The sequence below is a fragment of the Pagrus major genome, chromosome 18 (genome assembly GCF_040436345.1).
Source record: "Pagrus major chromosome 18, Pma_NU_1.0".
Lineage (NCBI taxonomy): Eukaryota > Metazoa > Chordata > Actinopteri > Spariformes > Sparidae > Pagrus > Pagrus major.
Window position 1 is genome coordinate 17,819,246 of NC_133232.1, and position 16,980 is coordinate 17,836,225.

Genomic DNA, 16,980 nt, shown 5'->3' on the forward strand with positions numbered 1-16,980 from the left:
AATACAGTGACACTAATAGGCAGTTAGTAGCTGAAGACAATCTGTCTAGGTTTCTCCCTGTGGTTCTTTTGGAAGAAAGTTAGTTGAAACTAAGGTAAAATACACTAGAAAGCTGAACTTATTTATAGCATTTCTGATATCAGCTTGAAACAGGAGCAGGTGAATCAAAAACTGTCTCCTTTACCTAATTCACCTTACCTTTCCCCCTCTCCCCTCCCTCAAAAAGCTCTAAACACGCCACTGAAGGGGAGGGAAGGGGTCGAGGGAGGAGAGGGGAGGGGAGGGGAGGGGGTGCCTAAATAAAGGGCCTCTGTAGGGATTGACAAAGCCTACGAGAGCCCTGGCCCGGCATTGTGTGCGTGTCACAGGGTACTGATACAGAAAGGCAAAGGGAAATGGGAAGGCGAGCTCGCTGGCAGTGTGGAGCCAACAGCCCTGGTGATTTAGGACAGGCGAGCTCTCGACTCTGACACCGAGTCAATCAAGGGCAGAATAATAAGGACAGACTATGTGGTCAGGCCTTTTGCCCGCTTTTGGCAAGGCTTTGCAAAAATACTCGCAGCTTGCATGTTTTTATTCGACAGGCTACTGAAGCCAAAATGCACATTGCCAAAGCCCAGAGGACGAGCCAGATACTTGTATTTATCGATGACGTGAAACTAATTTTTGGACAAAGAAGGTGGATTTTGCTCTGACATGGTGTCCACATAAACACAACTTCTATTTGTATTAGGCCCATTACATTGTTTTTTTAATTTCACTTCTGTACTTTCTGTTATTATTGCATCCTTCCCAGATAATTTGTCTCTTTCTCTAATTTCTACCAGATTTGTCAGACTGTTAGAAGAGTGCATGCAGAGAAGGGAGGTTACATGTCTTAAAAGCAGGTTAGTGGGCAGGAGAAAAAGAGGGACAGGTTGAGGGAGACCCAGTTGTTGGTTTTAGAAAGAAGATGGCACAATAATGTGTGACTGTGAGAGGATCTTGGCAAACCCTTTTAAGCACAGCAAAATGAATAATAATGTTCCATACCCATAAATTCAATTCTGAGAAGCTCTGCCAGCGCAGAAAGTTGTCATGGTAAAAGGAAAGAGACAGATTGGGTCAGGTGTAATGTCCACTTTGGAGCAGATATATTATTTTCATGTCCTGCATACGCTGAACCAGGATATAGGTTAATTAGTGCTGTCAGCCAGAGCGATTGACATGTGTACCGTCCAGTAACAGACAGACAACTCAGACAGCCTCAGCTCTGTGACCCCCAAAAATGACAGGAAATAAAAAACAAAAAAAAAACTCAACCAAACAAAAAACAAAAGCGAAGGGAGACAATGAACCAAAGGCAGAAGGAAAGAGAAGCCAACAGGCAGGAAAAAAACATGCAGAGACAGATGGACAAAGACAGCAAGACAAGAAGCCACATCACTTACTGCTATATTTACTAGACCTCATTTCTGGGCAGAAATATAAAACAAAACAATAAAAAAAAAAAAAAACAAGACAAAAGGAAAAAAAAAAACGAGAAAACAAAAGATAAAAAGCAGTGAGTTACTCTCCAACATAAAAACACAGTACAGTCGATGAGGCTGGCACAGCAAATGGGGGTGGGTGCTGTAACTCGTTTGACTAATGGCAATTGTGTGCCTTGGTATTGATTACAGCATACCTCTTGTATAGCACTTTGTCCCACTACTGCTGCGTACAGCTATTATAACCTTTCATATGATTTACAAAGAAATCATCTCAGGATTCCCAATTTCCATGGCTTCGCATGCATTACTGGCCAGAAAGAGAGATATACGAAAAGTCAGCCAATCTTCTGTCCAACTTGACCTTAACTACTCTACGTTGTGACAGTGCTTTATGTTTGAACCACTAGAAGAAGCAGGCGGCAACAAATCAACATGGACTTAAAACAGCAGAAAGTGTTCCTTCGACTGACTGAAAAAGGATCACGATGCAAAATAAAAGCACAGACAGACAGACTTCAGCATGTAGACAAGGCTTGATGATGGGGTCAAAATAAGCAGACATTACATATAGAGTGACATCTCATGTTCTCGGTTTAAATTTGACATTATTCAGTGTGGAATCGTCCACAACAGACAAACAGCAAAGCAAGACAACATGGCATGGAGCAACAGTGTTTAACCCCTGGAAACGAGAAGAGGAGGCTCATGTTATATCCCTTTGTTTTATCTCCGTGTGATGGCTGGGCCAGTTACAGGAGCATGACACAGCCAGTTCTGTACAATGCTAAATTTTCTGCACATGTCCTGGGATCTCTGGTTGTCATCTGATTGTATTGATAATGTATATTTCAGTGTCACTGCCCATGCTATCACAGGAGAGTGACAAGACATTCCCCATTTTCAGCCCTATGATTTAAAGGAAAAGTTTGACATTTTTGGAAAATATTTTGTCTTCACAGTAAATATGAAGCCAGAGCCAGAAGACTGTTAGCTTGGCCTAGCATAAAGACTGGGTGCAAGGGGACAAAACCTGCTGAAATACCAGCACCACTGGCTGCCAAGTAACCTCAGGCTAACAACCGGACGGGATGAAACTGCTCCTGGCTGAGAAATAGTTTTTCACATGACTTCTTGCAAAACTATAACTTGTACTTTTTACATAAATGCTGCATTCCAGACAACTCAATTTCCGACATCCTGTGAGAAAAAGTAGAATGGAATACCACTCGAAGTAAACATCCATTTACACCAACTTTACATGTCTGACGTCACACAACGGCAGTGTCCCTGGGAAGGTGTAGGGTGTATTAGTAGACATCAGTATTTATATTAGGCTAGTGAATGAAACGTTAAGATATGTTATAAAAGTATAGTATAGTATAGTATAGTATAGTAGAAGTGCCGTAACAGAAAATGTTTAATGGTGTCTGTTACCTCAAGTGTTGTTTTTCCTCCTATATTTTGTTTATAATGCAAGGAGCCTGCACTGCTGAGGGTCAATTCTGTGTACACTTGCTAAAGAGAGATTGTTTTGTTACAGTCTGTCAAGATTTTTGTTCACTTTTGGAGTCTTGCTTTGTTGGAAGTTTCAACTGGGAAATTCCGACCTCCGATGTTGTCTGGAGCGCAGTTTAAGTTTACAACTTAACAACCTCGATGTAACGTGTTCATTACTGAGCTTTAAAGATGCTGGTAAGTGGATTTTGTTACCTTGAACAGAGCCAAGCCGGCCGTTTCCTCCTGTTTCCAGTCTGTACACTAAGCTAGGCTTACCGTTTCCTGGCTGTTGTTTCATATTCATCGTATAAATTCCAAGCAGCTACAAGGAACTTTTTGAAAGGAATTTTTTTGTCGACACTGGCAGCCCCTGCCACCTTCCTCAAAAGCGGTCCTGCACCGCAGCCTCCTGTCATAAAGATCTTGATCTGATTAGCATGTGCATTTGTTTTAAGCAAGTGAAAGAAAGTCACAACTTACTATTTTCTTTTTTTAAACATAGCTGTTTGCAGGATGCATGGTAATGAGGTAACAACTGTTACATGACGATGGTGAAACAAAATAAACTTTCACTTCATCCTCAGCACTCCGACATAAAAAATAGTTTTCATTTTATGACTTTTCAACCCGGATAAGGCAGAAGCCGACCTAGTGACAGGCATTAACAATAACTGTAATAACCATAGAGAAATTGCCAATCTTCTCACTGATGGTCTTGTTTGCTTATATATATCATACAGAGGTATCAGTATAAACTGACTGTTTCATAACCTGTTAAAAGTTCCTTGTAGTACGTTTAAACGAATAAGTGTATTTCACACAAATGTCAAACTATTCCTTTTCTTCAGTTACACTGTGATGAGAAGCAAAACATGTGACACCATTTTAAGAAATCAACCCTGGAACATTTGAACCAGCATTTAGCCACATGCCATAATGAGAGATTTTATCAGATGATCCATGGATGCTCAGAGTGAAAACAGCAGGCTTTCACATTCACCACTGTGGGCTTTTATCCTCATGTCTTAGTTCAGGACAGATTACACTGACATGATATCACGAAACTCCACTTATATGAAAATCAATATCACAAAGGGACCCTCAGATGGATATAACCATGAGTGATGCTTTCAAATCCCATTACATTAAGACTTGAAAAGTTGAACATATTCCAACTCTAAATCTCATTCATTTGCCAAATTATTTGGATTTTGGGCACACTGTAGCTTCTAGTAATGACTGGCAGCTGTTCAAAACAACGTCAGAAGGACTTTCATTGTTGTCCATCTAAAGCCTTTATTTGCCAGTCGTGCTCCACTCCAAAAAGTAATATCAATGAGAGATTTTTGTCTTTGGTTATAAAAGAGGGATAGAGTAAGGACATACAACTTCGTATTAACAGTTTCTATTCACATAATTTAGCCTTGATTAGAATCTAAGCAGCACCGATGGACCATCTACAAAGAAAAGTGACAAAGTGTTCCAATAAAATCGAATTACTTCAACCTTCTGTATCGCTTATTGTCTTAATTCTCTGTCTCCTCTGTTTCTTTTTGTGCAATTCACTGTAACATAATTATACAACAATAGAAGACACAACCTAAAAATTTGGTGCTTTTGTTCAGTAGTCAATTCTGAGGCTTATTTCAGCTGTCTACTGTAGGTAAAGTATCCAGTATGTCACGTTTAACAAATAAGATTGTAAGCAGATGAACTAGTGTGAAAAATATCGTTAAATCTCGATTGTTTGTTTCTGGTGACCAGAGGTGCAGCACAGAGGAACCAGGGGAGACAGGGAGAGGAAGGGGTGGAGACAGAGGCATGCACATCCACACACACACATTAACTTACGTGAAACATAAGAGCTGGTGTGCAATCAGACATACACATACACACACACACACACACACACGCACACACACACAGAGCGCACCCTCCATCCAACCCCTCCGATGTAGCATGCAGCATCTCAGTGAGAAGGAGACAGACAAGAGCAAATGGACATACTGTAGAAACCGGCCATGACGGAGTTTTGACAGCGGTCCCCCGTATAGTCATTGGGACACCTGATGGAGGGAAAACAAGACACAGAGGGGGGGAGAGGGAGGCAGGGAGGGTTAGAGATACAGTGGGAAGAGAAGGGACAAAACAGGAGGAAAGAGAGGAGGAGAGGAACACAAAGACAGATAGAGGGAGGGGAGAAGAGAGAGGAGGAGGGGAAGGAGGGAGACATAAGAGAGCAGAGAGATGAGGGATTAGAAACAGCACAATCCACCAACTACAGAGAGAGAGAGAGAGAGAGAGAGAGAGAGAGAGAGAGAGAGAGAGAGAGAGAGAGAGAGAGATGACCTGCATACCGTGACATCACCGCCATCAATATGACATCACTGCTACAGTTAAGACATCATCACAGTCATGAGGGTCATGTGATGGTGGTGCAGGAAGTAGGAGGGGTCAGTACAGTCGTTAACCTCCAAACCCTCTCACACACAAACACAGATGCACACATACACACACAAACACACACTCACAAAGGCTTTATAATCAATTATGGACTTTCATTCATTGCATCCATTTCTTAACCCCTGACCGCAACCATGAAATAGAAAAGCAAAGCAAAAGAGACTTTTAAGTAGATGTGATTTATAATGGACTTCTATTATTTTGATGTCCTTTATAAAGCATGTCTGTAAAAACTGTAAAACGGCAGACAAGGTCAGTTTATACCGTTCTTCTCTGCTGTTTAATGTTTGTAAAACTTTCACAGAGACAGCAAAGTGTTCTTTCCACATGACGTCATCTCAATGTGAAGACTATGGACTGAGGCATGTTTAGATTACTGTAATGTCCTTTTTTCTGGCCTCCCCATCTGTACTACTAGGAGCCTTCAGCTTGTGCAAAATTCAGCCGCCAGACTTTTAACAAAAACAAGTAGGTTCTGTCACATAACTCCTGTCCTGGCATCACTACATTGGCTGCCCATTCAGGCTAGAGCCGATTTTAAAGTTCTTCTTTTAACTTATAAGGCTTTAAATGGACTTGCACCATCTTATTTAACTGAACTACTTTCTCCCTACATTCCGCCACGTCCTCTTCGTTCTCTTAGTTCAAATCTCCTTGTCATCCCACCAATCAATAAAAAGTCAGCTGGTGGCAGGGCCTTTGCCTACCGTGCTCCTTTTTTATGGAATGGCCTCCCACTAGGTATCAAAGAAGCTACATCCACTGCAATTTTTAAGTCCCGTCTTAAAACACACCTTTTTACTCAATATTTTGGTTTATACTAATTTTTAACTGTTTTATCATTTTCCTTTGGTGTTTTAATATTGTTTTATTGTCTGTTATTATTGTACTTGATTTTATTGTAAAGTGTATTGAGACCATGTACCATGGTGATTTTGCACTCTAAACAATAAATTGATTGATTGATTGATTGAGGCATCAGGGATAATGAGAGGTATACACAGTATGTGTCATCAGTTGCACAAAGCAGAAGCAAAAAGGAGAAAGATGTTGATGAAGGTTCTCAGTCATCCAGGTCATGGTAATTCTGCTGTATCGTAGGCAACTGGACTTGTTTCAGTTTCACAAAAAGGAGAAAGAACTTCTCTTACTGTATGCTGGCTGAGTAAATTATGTTGGAATGAATGGCCCGCCATTTCTCCATACCATATTCAATTCTCCTTCACAGATACATGTTCATGATGCCAATACTACATACACATCAAGCAGATAAAGAGCAACATTAGCATCCATTTAAGCTTGGCTCAGACTACAGGAGCTCTAAAATCCCAACCAATATTGAAATTTGGTTGCATCTCGCATGTAAGGACTCACTTCACTTCTTTAATCTCAAACGTGCACAAACAACAAGATTTTAAAAAATAATGGCGCATCACAAACTACCTAAGATATTATTAAGATTATTTTACACTACATCGCTTCAGGCAATCCCCTGATGTGATCTCATGGGAAAGAAGATGTAAACAAAATGGAGACTAACGTGGTGCAACAACTTGCTGTAGTAATGTCTCTGCAGTGAAAAAAAAACATAAGATGGTTGGTGAGATGTCAATGTTTTAAGTGAGAACTGAAGGCAAGATTTTTATTCTTTTTTCTTTTTTTTACCTCGCAACAGTAGTATCCTTGCTTATGTTAGCAATGTTGCTAATGTGTAACTGACACAATCATCCGGATTTTTAAATCCTAAATATCAAATATGTTTGAACTCATCAGGGCAACCCCCATGAGTGTGTGAGCAATTCGAGAGGTTTAAGACCGAATACATAAACCCCTCATGTTACCAGACAATCTGGGCCAAACACTGGTACAGACCAAGGTCCAAGACCAGATTATCGGGAGGGATAATTCTGGGAAAAACCACCCTGAAATCCCTGTAGAGTCCAATATTCACTCTTCTTTTAGTTCTGTTTTGGCCTCCACCAACTATGAGAAAAATATGTGGCTCTTTAGCTACTAAACGCTCTATTAAGTTCACTAGCTAGTTGCTAACTGTGTGTGTCTGCTGTTTGCTGCTGAGCAGGTCGTGTACAGTAGATTTTCAGAGCTTTTTACTGAAAACAGCTGACTGGAAATAAGGCGGAAAAGAGCTGTGAAAGTGACAAAAACAATAACGTTACGGGCTGTGAATCCCAAACCATTAGCTAAAAGAAACTATCTTTGTGTGGAGCCGAGGGAAACTGCAGACAGGTGATAATTCTCTGTGGGTTTGTCACTACGAGCAACACCTTTCATATTACACATAGTCATTTGATATATTGTTGATATAAAAATTGACTGTTGAAGCTTTAAATGCAGCCTAAACTACTTGACATGGATAACATGCTAAATAATCTTCTTAACAAAATGCGGAGGGGATATGTAATATCTAAACAAACACGCTATCTCTGGTTTCCTGGATATTTTCTGCTATGCTTATGATTTTATCAGTACAATGCAGTGTTGTGGCTGTGGTTAGCAATCTAGCCTACACAAACATACATAGTCAGAATGTCTTTGAATGTGCCTTGTAGAAGTCAGTGTATTTCAGGTCAAAGTTTGATGAAGCTGAAGCGTTGTGCCCTGTTTAGTCACATGCAGTGGTTTAGCAGTGTGCATCTGCATTCTCCGTTTAAAACAAAGTCCTTGCTCTGTGTAAAGTTGTGCTTGGTGTGAAAGCCTGGCAACCCATCACACATGTTTAACAATAAGATGAAGCCTGTAAACTAAGCTGTAAAGAATGAGGACTTGTCAAAATGACCTTCTGACAAATGCAAAAATGAGTATGTGTAAAACTTAAGTGGTTTTCACAAGAGTAGAAATATGAGCAGCACACACACACACACACATACATACACAGAGACAGCCCTCCACAGTGTGTGAGCATGAAAATGGTTGGAATAGGTTTTGGTATTTCTTGGGCATAAATAACAGCAACAGTTTACATGCAGCTGCAGAATGTGGTGTTTTGTTTCTGGATGGGTGGCGAGCTGTCAGCGATACCACGGGCTGAATATGATTCATATTCTGGCATCAGCCATCAAACTCACAACACTGAAACTAACAAGTAGGCTCCTCTCCTCACTGCATCACAGCAACCAGAAAATTGATACACATGCGTCGTCCAAAATATTTGATGCTAAGTATTGACGCTGCCATTCCTCTCCATTAATTTTAGTCAGCTCTTTAAAGGAAACACCCCATTTCAATTGAGAAAATGAAAAAAAAAAAAATCTTTTTATGAAGACCGTTCTTTTAATCTGAAATGTCTTGAATCGTGTGTTATAACGGGTGTCATGACTTTCACCGAGCCAGGCATAAATGATTTAATCGTTTTATTGCCATAATTGATAGATCAGCTAAAAATAGGCATGTTTGGTCGATGAAGCACAGCGACTGATGAATGACAGTATTATGATATTATGGGTGTGGCCCCATTACAGTCATTATAGGATAACAGAAGCTCTCTGGCTCTAATAACCATACTGTATTTATTACAGTGATTTAGTGTCTGGTCAACAAATTCATCCAGTTTAAAATGCAAGGACCTTCCTCTTACCCTCATATACCGTCCACATAACTGACCGGGTATCCTTTTCTCCTCTTTCTCACCACTAAAGAGACAACTTGCATTTTGAATCAATTACAGCAAAAACCCTTGGAAGAGCCCACTCAGCAATTTCCCATAGAGTTATAAATAGAGCAGAGAAAGAGAGAGAGGTGGGAGACACTGGGAGCAGAAGCAGCCCTATGCTGCCGGCAGAGCTTTTACTGTATATCATTTCTTTTCTCTTTCTCTCTCTGCTTCTCATTTCCCCTCTTCTCTCCACCCTTTTCTTATCTACACGTGCTTGCTTTCCCTTTTTTTTCCCAGACTGTGCTGTTCTCTCAGCCCTGAAGACGAGCACAGAGGGGTGAAAAAAAGCCAGCACACCTTTTGTTCCAACCATCTGAATGAAGGTAAAGAGCCTGTGATTAATTTTGTTAAATGCATTATACAAAGGCTCATCAAATTTAGGAGGAAAAGAACACAGACAGCCATGGACAATATGTTCAGGCATCAATACGAGCCTGAACTCATGGCATTTGTCGATTAGATTAGATTTAATGAATTTTATTGATTCCAATGGGAAATATGGCATTTTTAACCTATAGCTGGGAAGACAGGGGTTAATATCTTCTGCTGGCTGCCAGACTGGAGTTTAGAAGTTCAGATTAATCACAGCTATCTGCAACTCTGCACAGACAACTATACCACAGGTTAAAAGGAACATTGAGAAACAAGACACACCGAGCTTTAACAGCTAACAGCTAGCCAGGGGGCATGTTTGTATGTGCTGATCTCCATTTAGACCTCCACACTCTGTTTTAGCCAGGGTGCCTTTCTGTATGTGCTGTCCTCCACTTTAACCTACAGACTCCATTTTGCAGTACAGCATTACTCTCCCCTTCAGGGAAGAGGAGATTATGCGTTTCCATGGTCGGCACAAAAGAGCTTGCAAATACCCCCTCAAATTTCAGGGATATTAAAATTTTTTGCTGCCTGCCAGTGCCATGCAGTGCACTGATTTGCAGCTGCTGTGCAGAATCGTGAGTGTCTTCGTGTGTGAGTGTGAGTGGGGGTCTACACATCTCTGAGGTGAACAGACTAGGCAGACACTCTACAGACAGCAGTCTTATTTACATCCTGTTATCCATTGGCACAAACAGACAGGCCAACAAAGGATGACAAAGCTGAGAAGCTACAGTAACTCTCTGGAAACTGCTGTCTGATCTGCTGCTACCTATCTAGGCTGCTGTAGCCTCTTGAAAAATGCATTGTGTTCACATGTAGCACAATCATGCACAGAAGGTTGTACAATCCTGTACATTTTGTACCTCTAAATTGCTATATACGCTGCTCGTAATTTCTGTATGCACCCTCTCGAACAAAGTTTTCTGCTTGTCAGCACCATGAAAAAAAAAAATCCTGATTTATCCTTCAGCAATGACCGGAAGGTATATCAGATGAGAGATAGAGAGAAAGGCAGGGAGAGAGAGAGAGAGAGAGAGAGAGAGAGAGAAGAGAGGGGAAGCAAGGGATAGAAATATGTATGTACAGAGAGATGGAAATGAAGAAACAAAGAGTGCAGATCTGGAACAGACACCAAAGGATCTAAGGATGGATTTCTAGCAGATACATCCAATTGTACAGGAAGCATAACAACAAAGCTCTTGATCATGCACGACTATACACGCCATCTGTTATTCACATTGTCAGGGGAACTGTTTGTTACACATCTACAGAATGACCCAGTATGTGTGGCAAGTTAGATTTGAAGGATGACAACCTCCATTTAAGAAATTATACATTTCACAAAGTGGATAACAAAGACTTTTTCATCGGCAGGTCAATACAAAAAGCTGTCAGCATACTGACTGGTTGGCATTTTGTAGTTAAAGAAGGGTAATGTTACCAGATACTAATATAACGCCATCTTCCACTTCTACTACATTAGTGTAAGATGCCACGAGCTATGAGTTGCATTTATGTGTAGCTAAAAAATACTCATTTTGATGTTATGCTTCACCTTGTTTTATTGTATTTTTTGGAACTGTAACCAGCTTTGTTTTGTTTTGTCCTAATTGATTTTACTCATTAACACGACAGCTACAGGCTTTAAAAAAGAATCTCTCACTTAAGTTACTTAAAATTACAAAGATTACAGAAAACTACTGATGACAGACTTGAAGAGCAAAACAAAAAAAAAATGTAGTTTTTTCTATTTCAGCTTTTAAGTATTTCTATAACTGGCAATAGACACGTTTCCTGCTACAACGTATCATTATGAAGTAAATGCTGATCGCACAATGTAATGAATATAAATTAATGAAACCATCAGCGTTTACATTAGTTCCCTATAAGCCTTGCTATCACTGTACAATGTTGTCTGCCACTGGGCACGTGGTTACCTGGATTAACTGGGGATCCATTTCTGTTACAGACTTAATGATGAATAAACTCACATTTTTTTCTAGAGTCGTTATTATTTGTGACTTTGAGGAAAACAGAAACAATTGAGTTGTCTTTGCAGTCACAGTGTCAACAATAATACCACTTGGAAACTCTAGGAGGGGGGAAGTTGTCTGTTTCTCACTTTCCACATGTGATGTGTCCGTATTTGGGCCAATTTCAATTTAATCTTTAAAATTTAAGCTTTCAGTTTGAGCATTACCATTAAATCTTTTGCATTTTAAATTTCATTATTTTCATTTAATCACATCAAACAATCAGCGGACTAATCTTTACTTTTAATCATTAACCCATGCTTGTATAGTTAACTCCCTAACACACCTGAGGTTGATGGGGAAACAAGAGATGAACTACACCATGTGACAGTGATATGTTCTTATAAATACATGTCTGTTTATCCTCTGTAATAGGTTAATATAGCACAGCAGTGATTCATCTAATCCAGTTCACGAAAAATTTTTGCACTTGCTGTTCTAAACACCTACCAGTCTGGTAGCACTTTCCTGGGAAAAATCCTCCCACTCACAGGAAATGATGCATTTTATGTTAACAGGTTATTTCAAATAAACAGAAGAAGAAGAGTTTTAGCGAGACATTTAGCATGCTGTGAACCCTGTTAACCACACTGGTCTGCGTCAATGCAAAAATAGTTATATCATCACTACTACTACATTTCAGATCCAGCTTGCCATGAATGTGAACAGTTTGTCAAGCAGTCTCCCTACAGTGGCAACACAAAACATGGTGACACAAACAGTCACAGAGAAAATGAGAAAAAGAGCTGTGTATGTCTTACTCATGTTACCCCTACAGAAGCCGAGCACCTGCTAAACATGTTCAGAGTGAACATCACACAGGCTGCTCTGTGTCTGTGGGGTGCTTGTGTATGTGTGAGCTCCTGACATCCAAATCTGAGTGTCTGCTGCCAAAAAACAAAGCAACCACAGGGTTTCTTGTCCCAACGTAAAAAATGAAAAACAAACAATAAATAGCGGACATTGTTGGGATGATGTGGATTTGGTCGCTTCTTCCATTAAAATGTGCATCAAATGACTCCCCCCCACCCCCGCCCACAGTCTGAGGTTGACACAGCATGACATCTGAGCAACCAGAAGCAGACAGTGTTATCCCAGAGGTAGAGAGCAGGATGAGTATGACGCTTTCACATCCATATATTCTTGTAACTTTGACAACGTTGATAAGAAAGTAACAACACAATGACAGAACTGTAGTCACGTGTTCAGCAGCACCAGAGGGAGGCAACTTCAAAACAGATGGACATGCATTAAATATGCAAGTATCATATTTATTTCTGGTCGTGCCTAAGTAGAAAAAACCCTGTGTGACTTGTCCTGCTGCAGTCATCTTCCAGTGAACATTCTCAGATGGTTGCGGCTTTGGCCTCACTCGACCTCGCCTCTGACGAACAGTTTTGCCATTGAGCTGCGTCCCCACAATTCCCTGCATGCTGCCAACTTTACAACTGTGAGCTAACAATAGATACATCTATCGTCATATGGTTGACGATCCAGTAGTAAACTGATCATATCATGTTGTTAATAAATGATCAATCATCAATCAAATCATTAGTATCAAGAGATTATCCATTTTAGTGAAATTCATGCTAATACTTCACCCAGGACCAAATTTATTCATTGTCAGAATATTATGTGAATGTTACAGTTAAAGAACAGTTTTAATTCTATAAGAAATTAACAATAGTGTGATTATTGCTGCTAAGTTGTTAGCATAAATGCTAATAGTGGCCAATGACAGATGGGGGTGAGTCCAACAAAGACATAAAATGTCTTTGTTGGACATTTTATGAGTCCAACAAAGACATAAAATGTCTTCATTGGACTCGACTTAATTCTGCAGCCTAACTGATCGTTGAATAATAAAACTTCTGGACATTTCAAATCACTGCACATTTTTGAAGAGTTAAAATCGTTCTCATCTCTCCTGTCCTCTTGGCTTTACTCAGTGCCCTCAGCATGCAAAGCACTTCGTGGTTACATGCCAACAGAGTGACCGACAACAGAGACAGCAGATAATGTACTACGTCAGTGGGACGTCCTCTTTAACTTTTCATGCCTGTGAAGTTCCTGAGTAACACTGTGCTCTGCAGGGGAGCAAAAGTAGAATCTCCTTTCAAGTTACACAACTAACCTTCTTACTATAATCTAGTATAGACCAAGGAGAAAAAGACCTGTAATTTTGTTTTATGGAGGCTTTTCCAATTGCTAAAACCTCATGTCATCACCCAACTCATACTTTAAAAAAAAACTAGTTTTATTCAGGTGACAAGAATGATAATTGTTTCCACTGGGTTCTACTAACACATAGCTAACAGCTGGAACTCGTGCCACCAGCTTTGCTGTAATTTGCATCTCATCTAAAAATGTTTGAGCTCATTACTTTCATTGATAATTAATTTGATAAAAGAAATGTACTGGTGTTTCATTTAAATATAAAAAGATTGTATATAAAATCTTTAAATAAATATCATTTGTAATGCAAACACACCAGTTTTTTCTTTTGTTCATGACTTTCTGTTATCAGGAGCATTTTCTGAGGCGTTGCTGTCAAAACCAAACTTCCCCAAACTAAAGATACAAGACACATTTTTAGTGCATGCAGACATAATCTCTAAGTCACGATCTGTTTAAGCCAACTGCTCTAAGCAAAAAAAAACATCTTTTGCTGTGACATTTGGTAAAAACTGTAAACAACAAGCTTTCAAAATAGCGCACAGTGAGTGGCTTGGTGGGCTGCAGGTGCATGTACAGTATGTGGGGAGGGTACAACCAGGAAACAGAAGACAAGGTAGTGCAGTGACCAGCGACACAGTGTCTGAGCCCAGAGAGATAGAGAGAGGCAGACAGACAGAAAGAGAGAGGGCGGGAGGAGAGACAGGGGGAGTGACTACACAGTGATGACTGAGGGCCGACCGAGCGAGCAACCAACTTACTTGCAGGACAGCTGGTTAATACCATGTATGAAGTAACAGTCTCCTCCGTTGACGCAGTAGGCCTTCTCCGAGTCGTTGCAGCGCCTCGCATGACTCACACCTGGAGACGGGGTGGTGGTGGTCACTACGAGGACAGTTAGACAGGAAACACATGCAAAAAACGCTCAATGTCACCTCTTTGTTCAAATTCTATGGTATCCATAGTACTACATATCATACCACACTACGTCACATACCTTTCAGACCTCCTTAGTGAATTTCAAAGTGCTTAGTGTGACAAATCTATTTACTTTTTTGGGCAGGCATCAGTCACTTTTCCTGCGCTCGCTGCAGCTCTCCAGCTCACAGCTGCTGGCTTCGTGACCGAAAAGAGCAGATACACCTGCTCCCCCAACTCCCAGTGTAAAGTTCCTTTAGAAGGTATATTATATATAAGTAATATAATCCGTCTACTGTTCTGTAACTGCAGGGTTTTACCTATACTGATTACAACAGCCTGTAAAATATTCTGATATAAGATACATGAGCAGGACAGTAACAATATACACCAACACTAGACCCACTAATCTTGACAGACACTATAGACACGTAACACAAAGCAGTTTGTCCACAGTCGACAAATTAGCTTTGTGACTGCACCATAAATAACTTTTTATACTAAACACATGTGATTCTACTCTATTCTGGGCTTTTTATTCTGAAAAGCTCATTCGGTGTGCTGTCAGATCTTTGTGGGAAGGAGAAGATGCTGAATGCTCACAGAATGATAGCACTCATATTTCTGTTCAAATACAAGGTGATCAAATTTTACTAGCAAGTACAAGAGCAGTTGATACCCACTGATCTAAGGAAATGGACAGAAAACCCTCAGTATCAAGTTTTAGGTTATCAGATAGATGGATGAAAAAGTGCACACAGGAACAGAAGCTTGAGGAACAAAGCAGATAAGACATTTTTATGTGTGGGTGTGCTTTAACGTTAAAAAGTTATCCCATTAATTATTGTTTATTTTGTTTTGTTACAATCAACATTAATTGATCAGATAGATAGATAGACACACAGACAGACAGACAGCGATGTTGCTCACAGATCTGCACGCTGATTATACTCGTAACGTTTTCTTGTCCTAGCGAGTTTTCAGCCACACAAGTGTAGTTGCCAGAGTCTTCTGCACGAACACGACTGATTTGCACCTTTGAGTTTTTTCTTCAGTGAAGGGGAAAGAGGGGCAGAGACACAGAGGGGAGAGAGAGACAGACACACACACACAGAGCAGATAAAAAGACAGCGTCAGTTGTTGTAGTTGCAACAAAGCAGCAGACTCTCTGTCTGGATGCAAAATTCATCATATGCATATCTACAGACTGATGTATATCCAAATATTCATTGTTACAGCAAAGCTAATGGACATGTAGGGCACAAAACACAGATACTTAAAAGCAGGTGCAATCTCAAAACTCTGTTTAAATGACATTAAATCAGAGCACACAGTCAAACACAAATTTAATATTGCTGTACAAAAGTGAATAGGATGCTGCGTATAAGTGCAAAATAAGTGTTTGACTGCAATCTCTAAAGTAACACAGAGTAATATATTACTTGTAAACGAGCATTTCAGTGGATTAAATGATTAATGACTGAAAACTTTGACCGGATGAAAGAGTGATCTATAATTATACCAGGTTAGTAATTATAGCCCGTGTGATGTTACTAATGCAACAAAAACAGAAAATGGACAGACAGACTTCTGATGTTGCTGCTTTGAAACATGTAATGATACGATCACAGAGGTACAAAATGAAAGCCAGTCAAACTATGCTCAGACTGTGTATTTACACAACACTCAGTGTACATATGTATTGTACACTGAAAGAGTTGTGGGTCACTGTATTCATTCCTCTTTTTCATGCTGGCCCTGAAGCTAACCCTTTCTTAACGCACTGTAAACGGGGGACAAACACATAGTCCACTGTACTGTACAAAAAAAAGGCACTGTAAAGTTCAGATAAAGCTAATATGAGGCTTCAGTAGTCTGAGTTGGTTGAATTAAGTGAATAACTTCATCCTGAAAGGTTAGTGTAGCTATTGTTGATGTGTTGTCGTGGCAACAAACCTACATTCGACTGTCAGGATGTATCCTTCCGCCATGGCTCAGCAAAGGAAAAGTGTCTAGGGAAACCGGGAACTTCACACAAAAATACTGAAACTTTGTCAAGTACCTCCTTGATTTCTAACCAAGACTGCTGAAGCCTGACTGAACATTGAGCTATGACTGAACTTTACAATGCATTCATTCACAGAACGAGGACTGTGAAATGTGGCCCTCGTCTCTAAGGGTGTAGCCGTTCCAAGAAGGTGTTGCTTCTCTGCAAGTACAGAGAGATGTAATGATTACAGACCAATCAATTTCTCATCATAAATATGGGCATGTGGGTGTTGTGTTAAGATGGACTTGACCTAACTTGAACTACACTTAAAGCCCCACTGCACACAGTTAACAGGATTCCCGCAATATCAACATTATTAGC

General features: G+C 40.1%; 1 protein-coding gene across 1 annotated transcript in view; it reads right to left on the reverse strand.

Annotated features, from left to right (window-relative positions):
- nrg2b (neuregulin 2b) overlaps positions 1 to 16,980 on the reverse strand; it is a 60,747-nt gene that overhangs the window by 13,648 nt on the left and 30,119 nt on the right. Inside the window, exons 3-5 of the mRNA XM_073486771.1 lie at positions 15,540 to 15,658; positions 14,453 to 14,576; positions 4,977 to 5,035 (exon numbers count right to left, since the gene is read on the reverse strand). Coding sequence (XP_073342872.1) covers positions 4,977 to 5,035; positions 14,453 to 14,576; positions 15,540 to 15,658 — 302 coding nt within the window. The remainder of the gene's footprint in view (positions 1 to 4,976; positions 5,036 to 14,452; positions 14,577 to 15,539; positions 15,659 to 16,980) is intronic.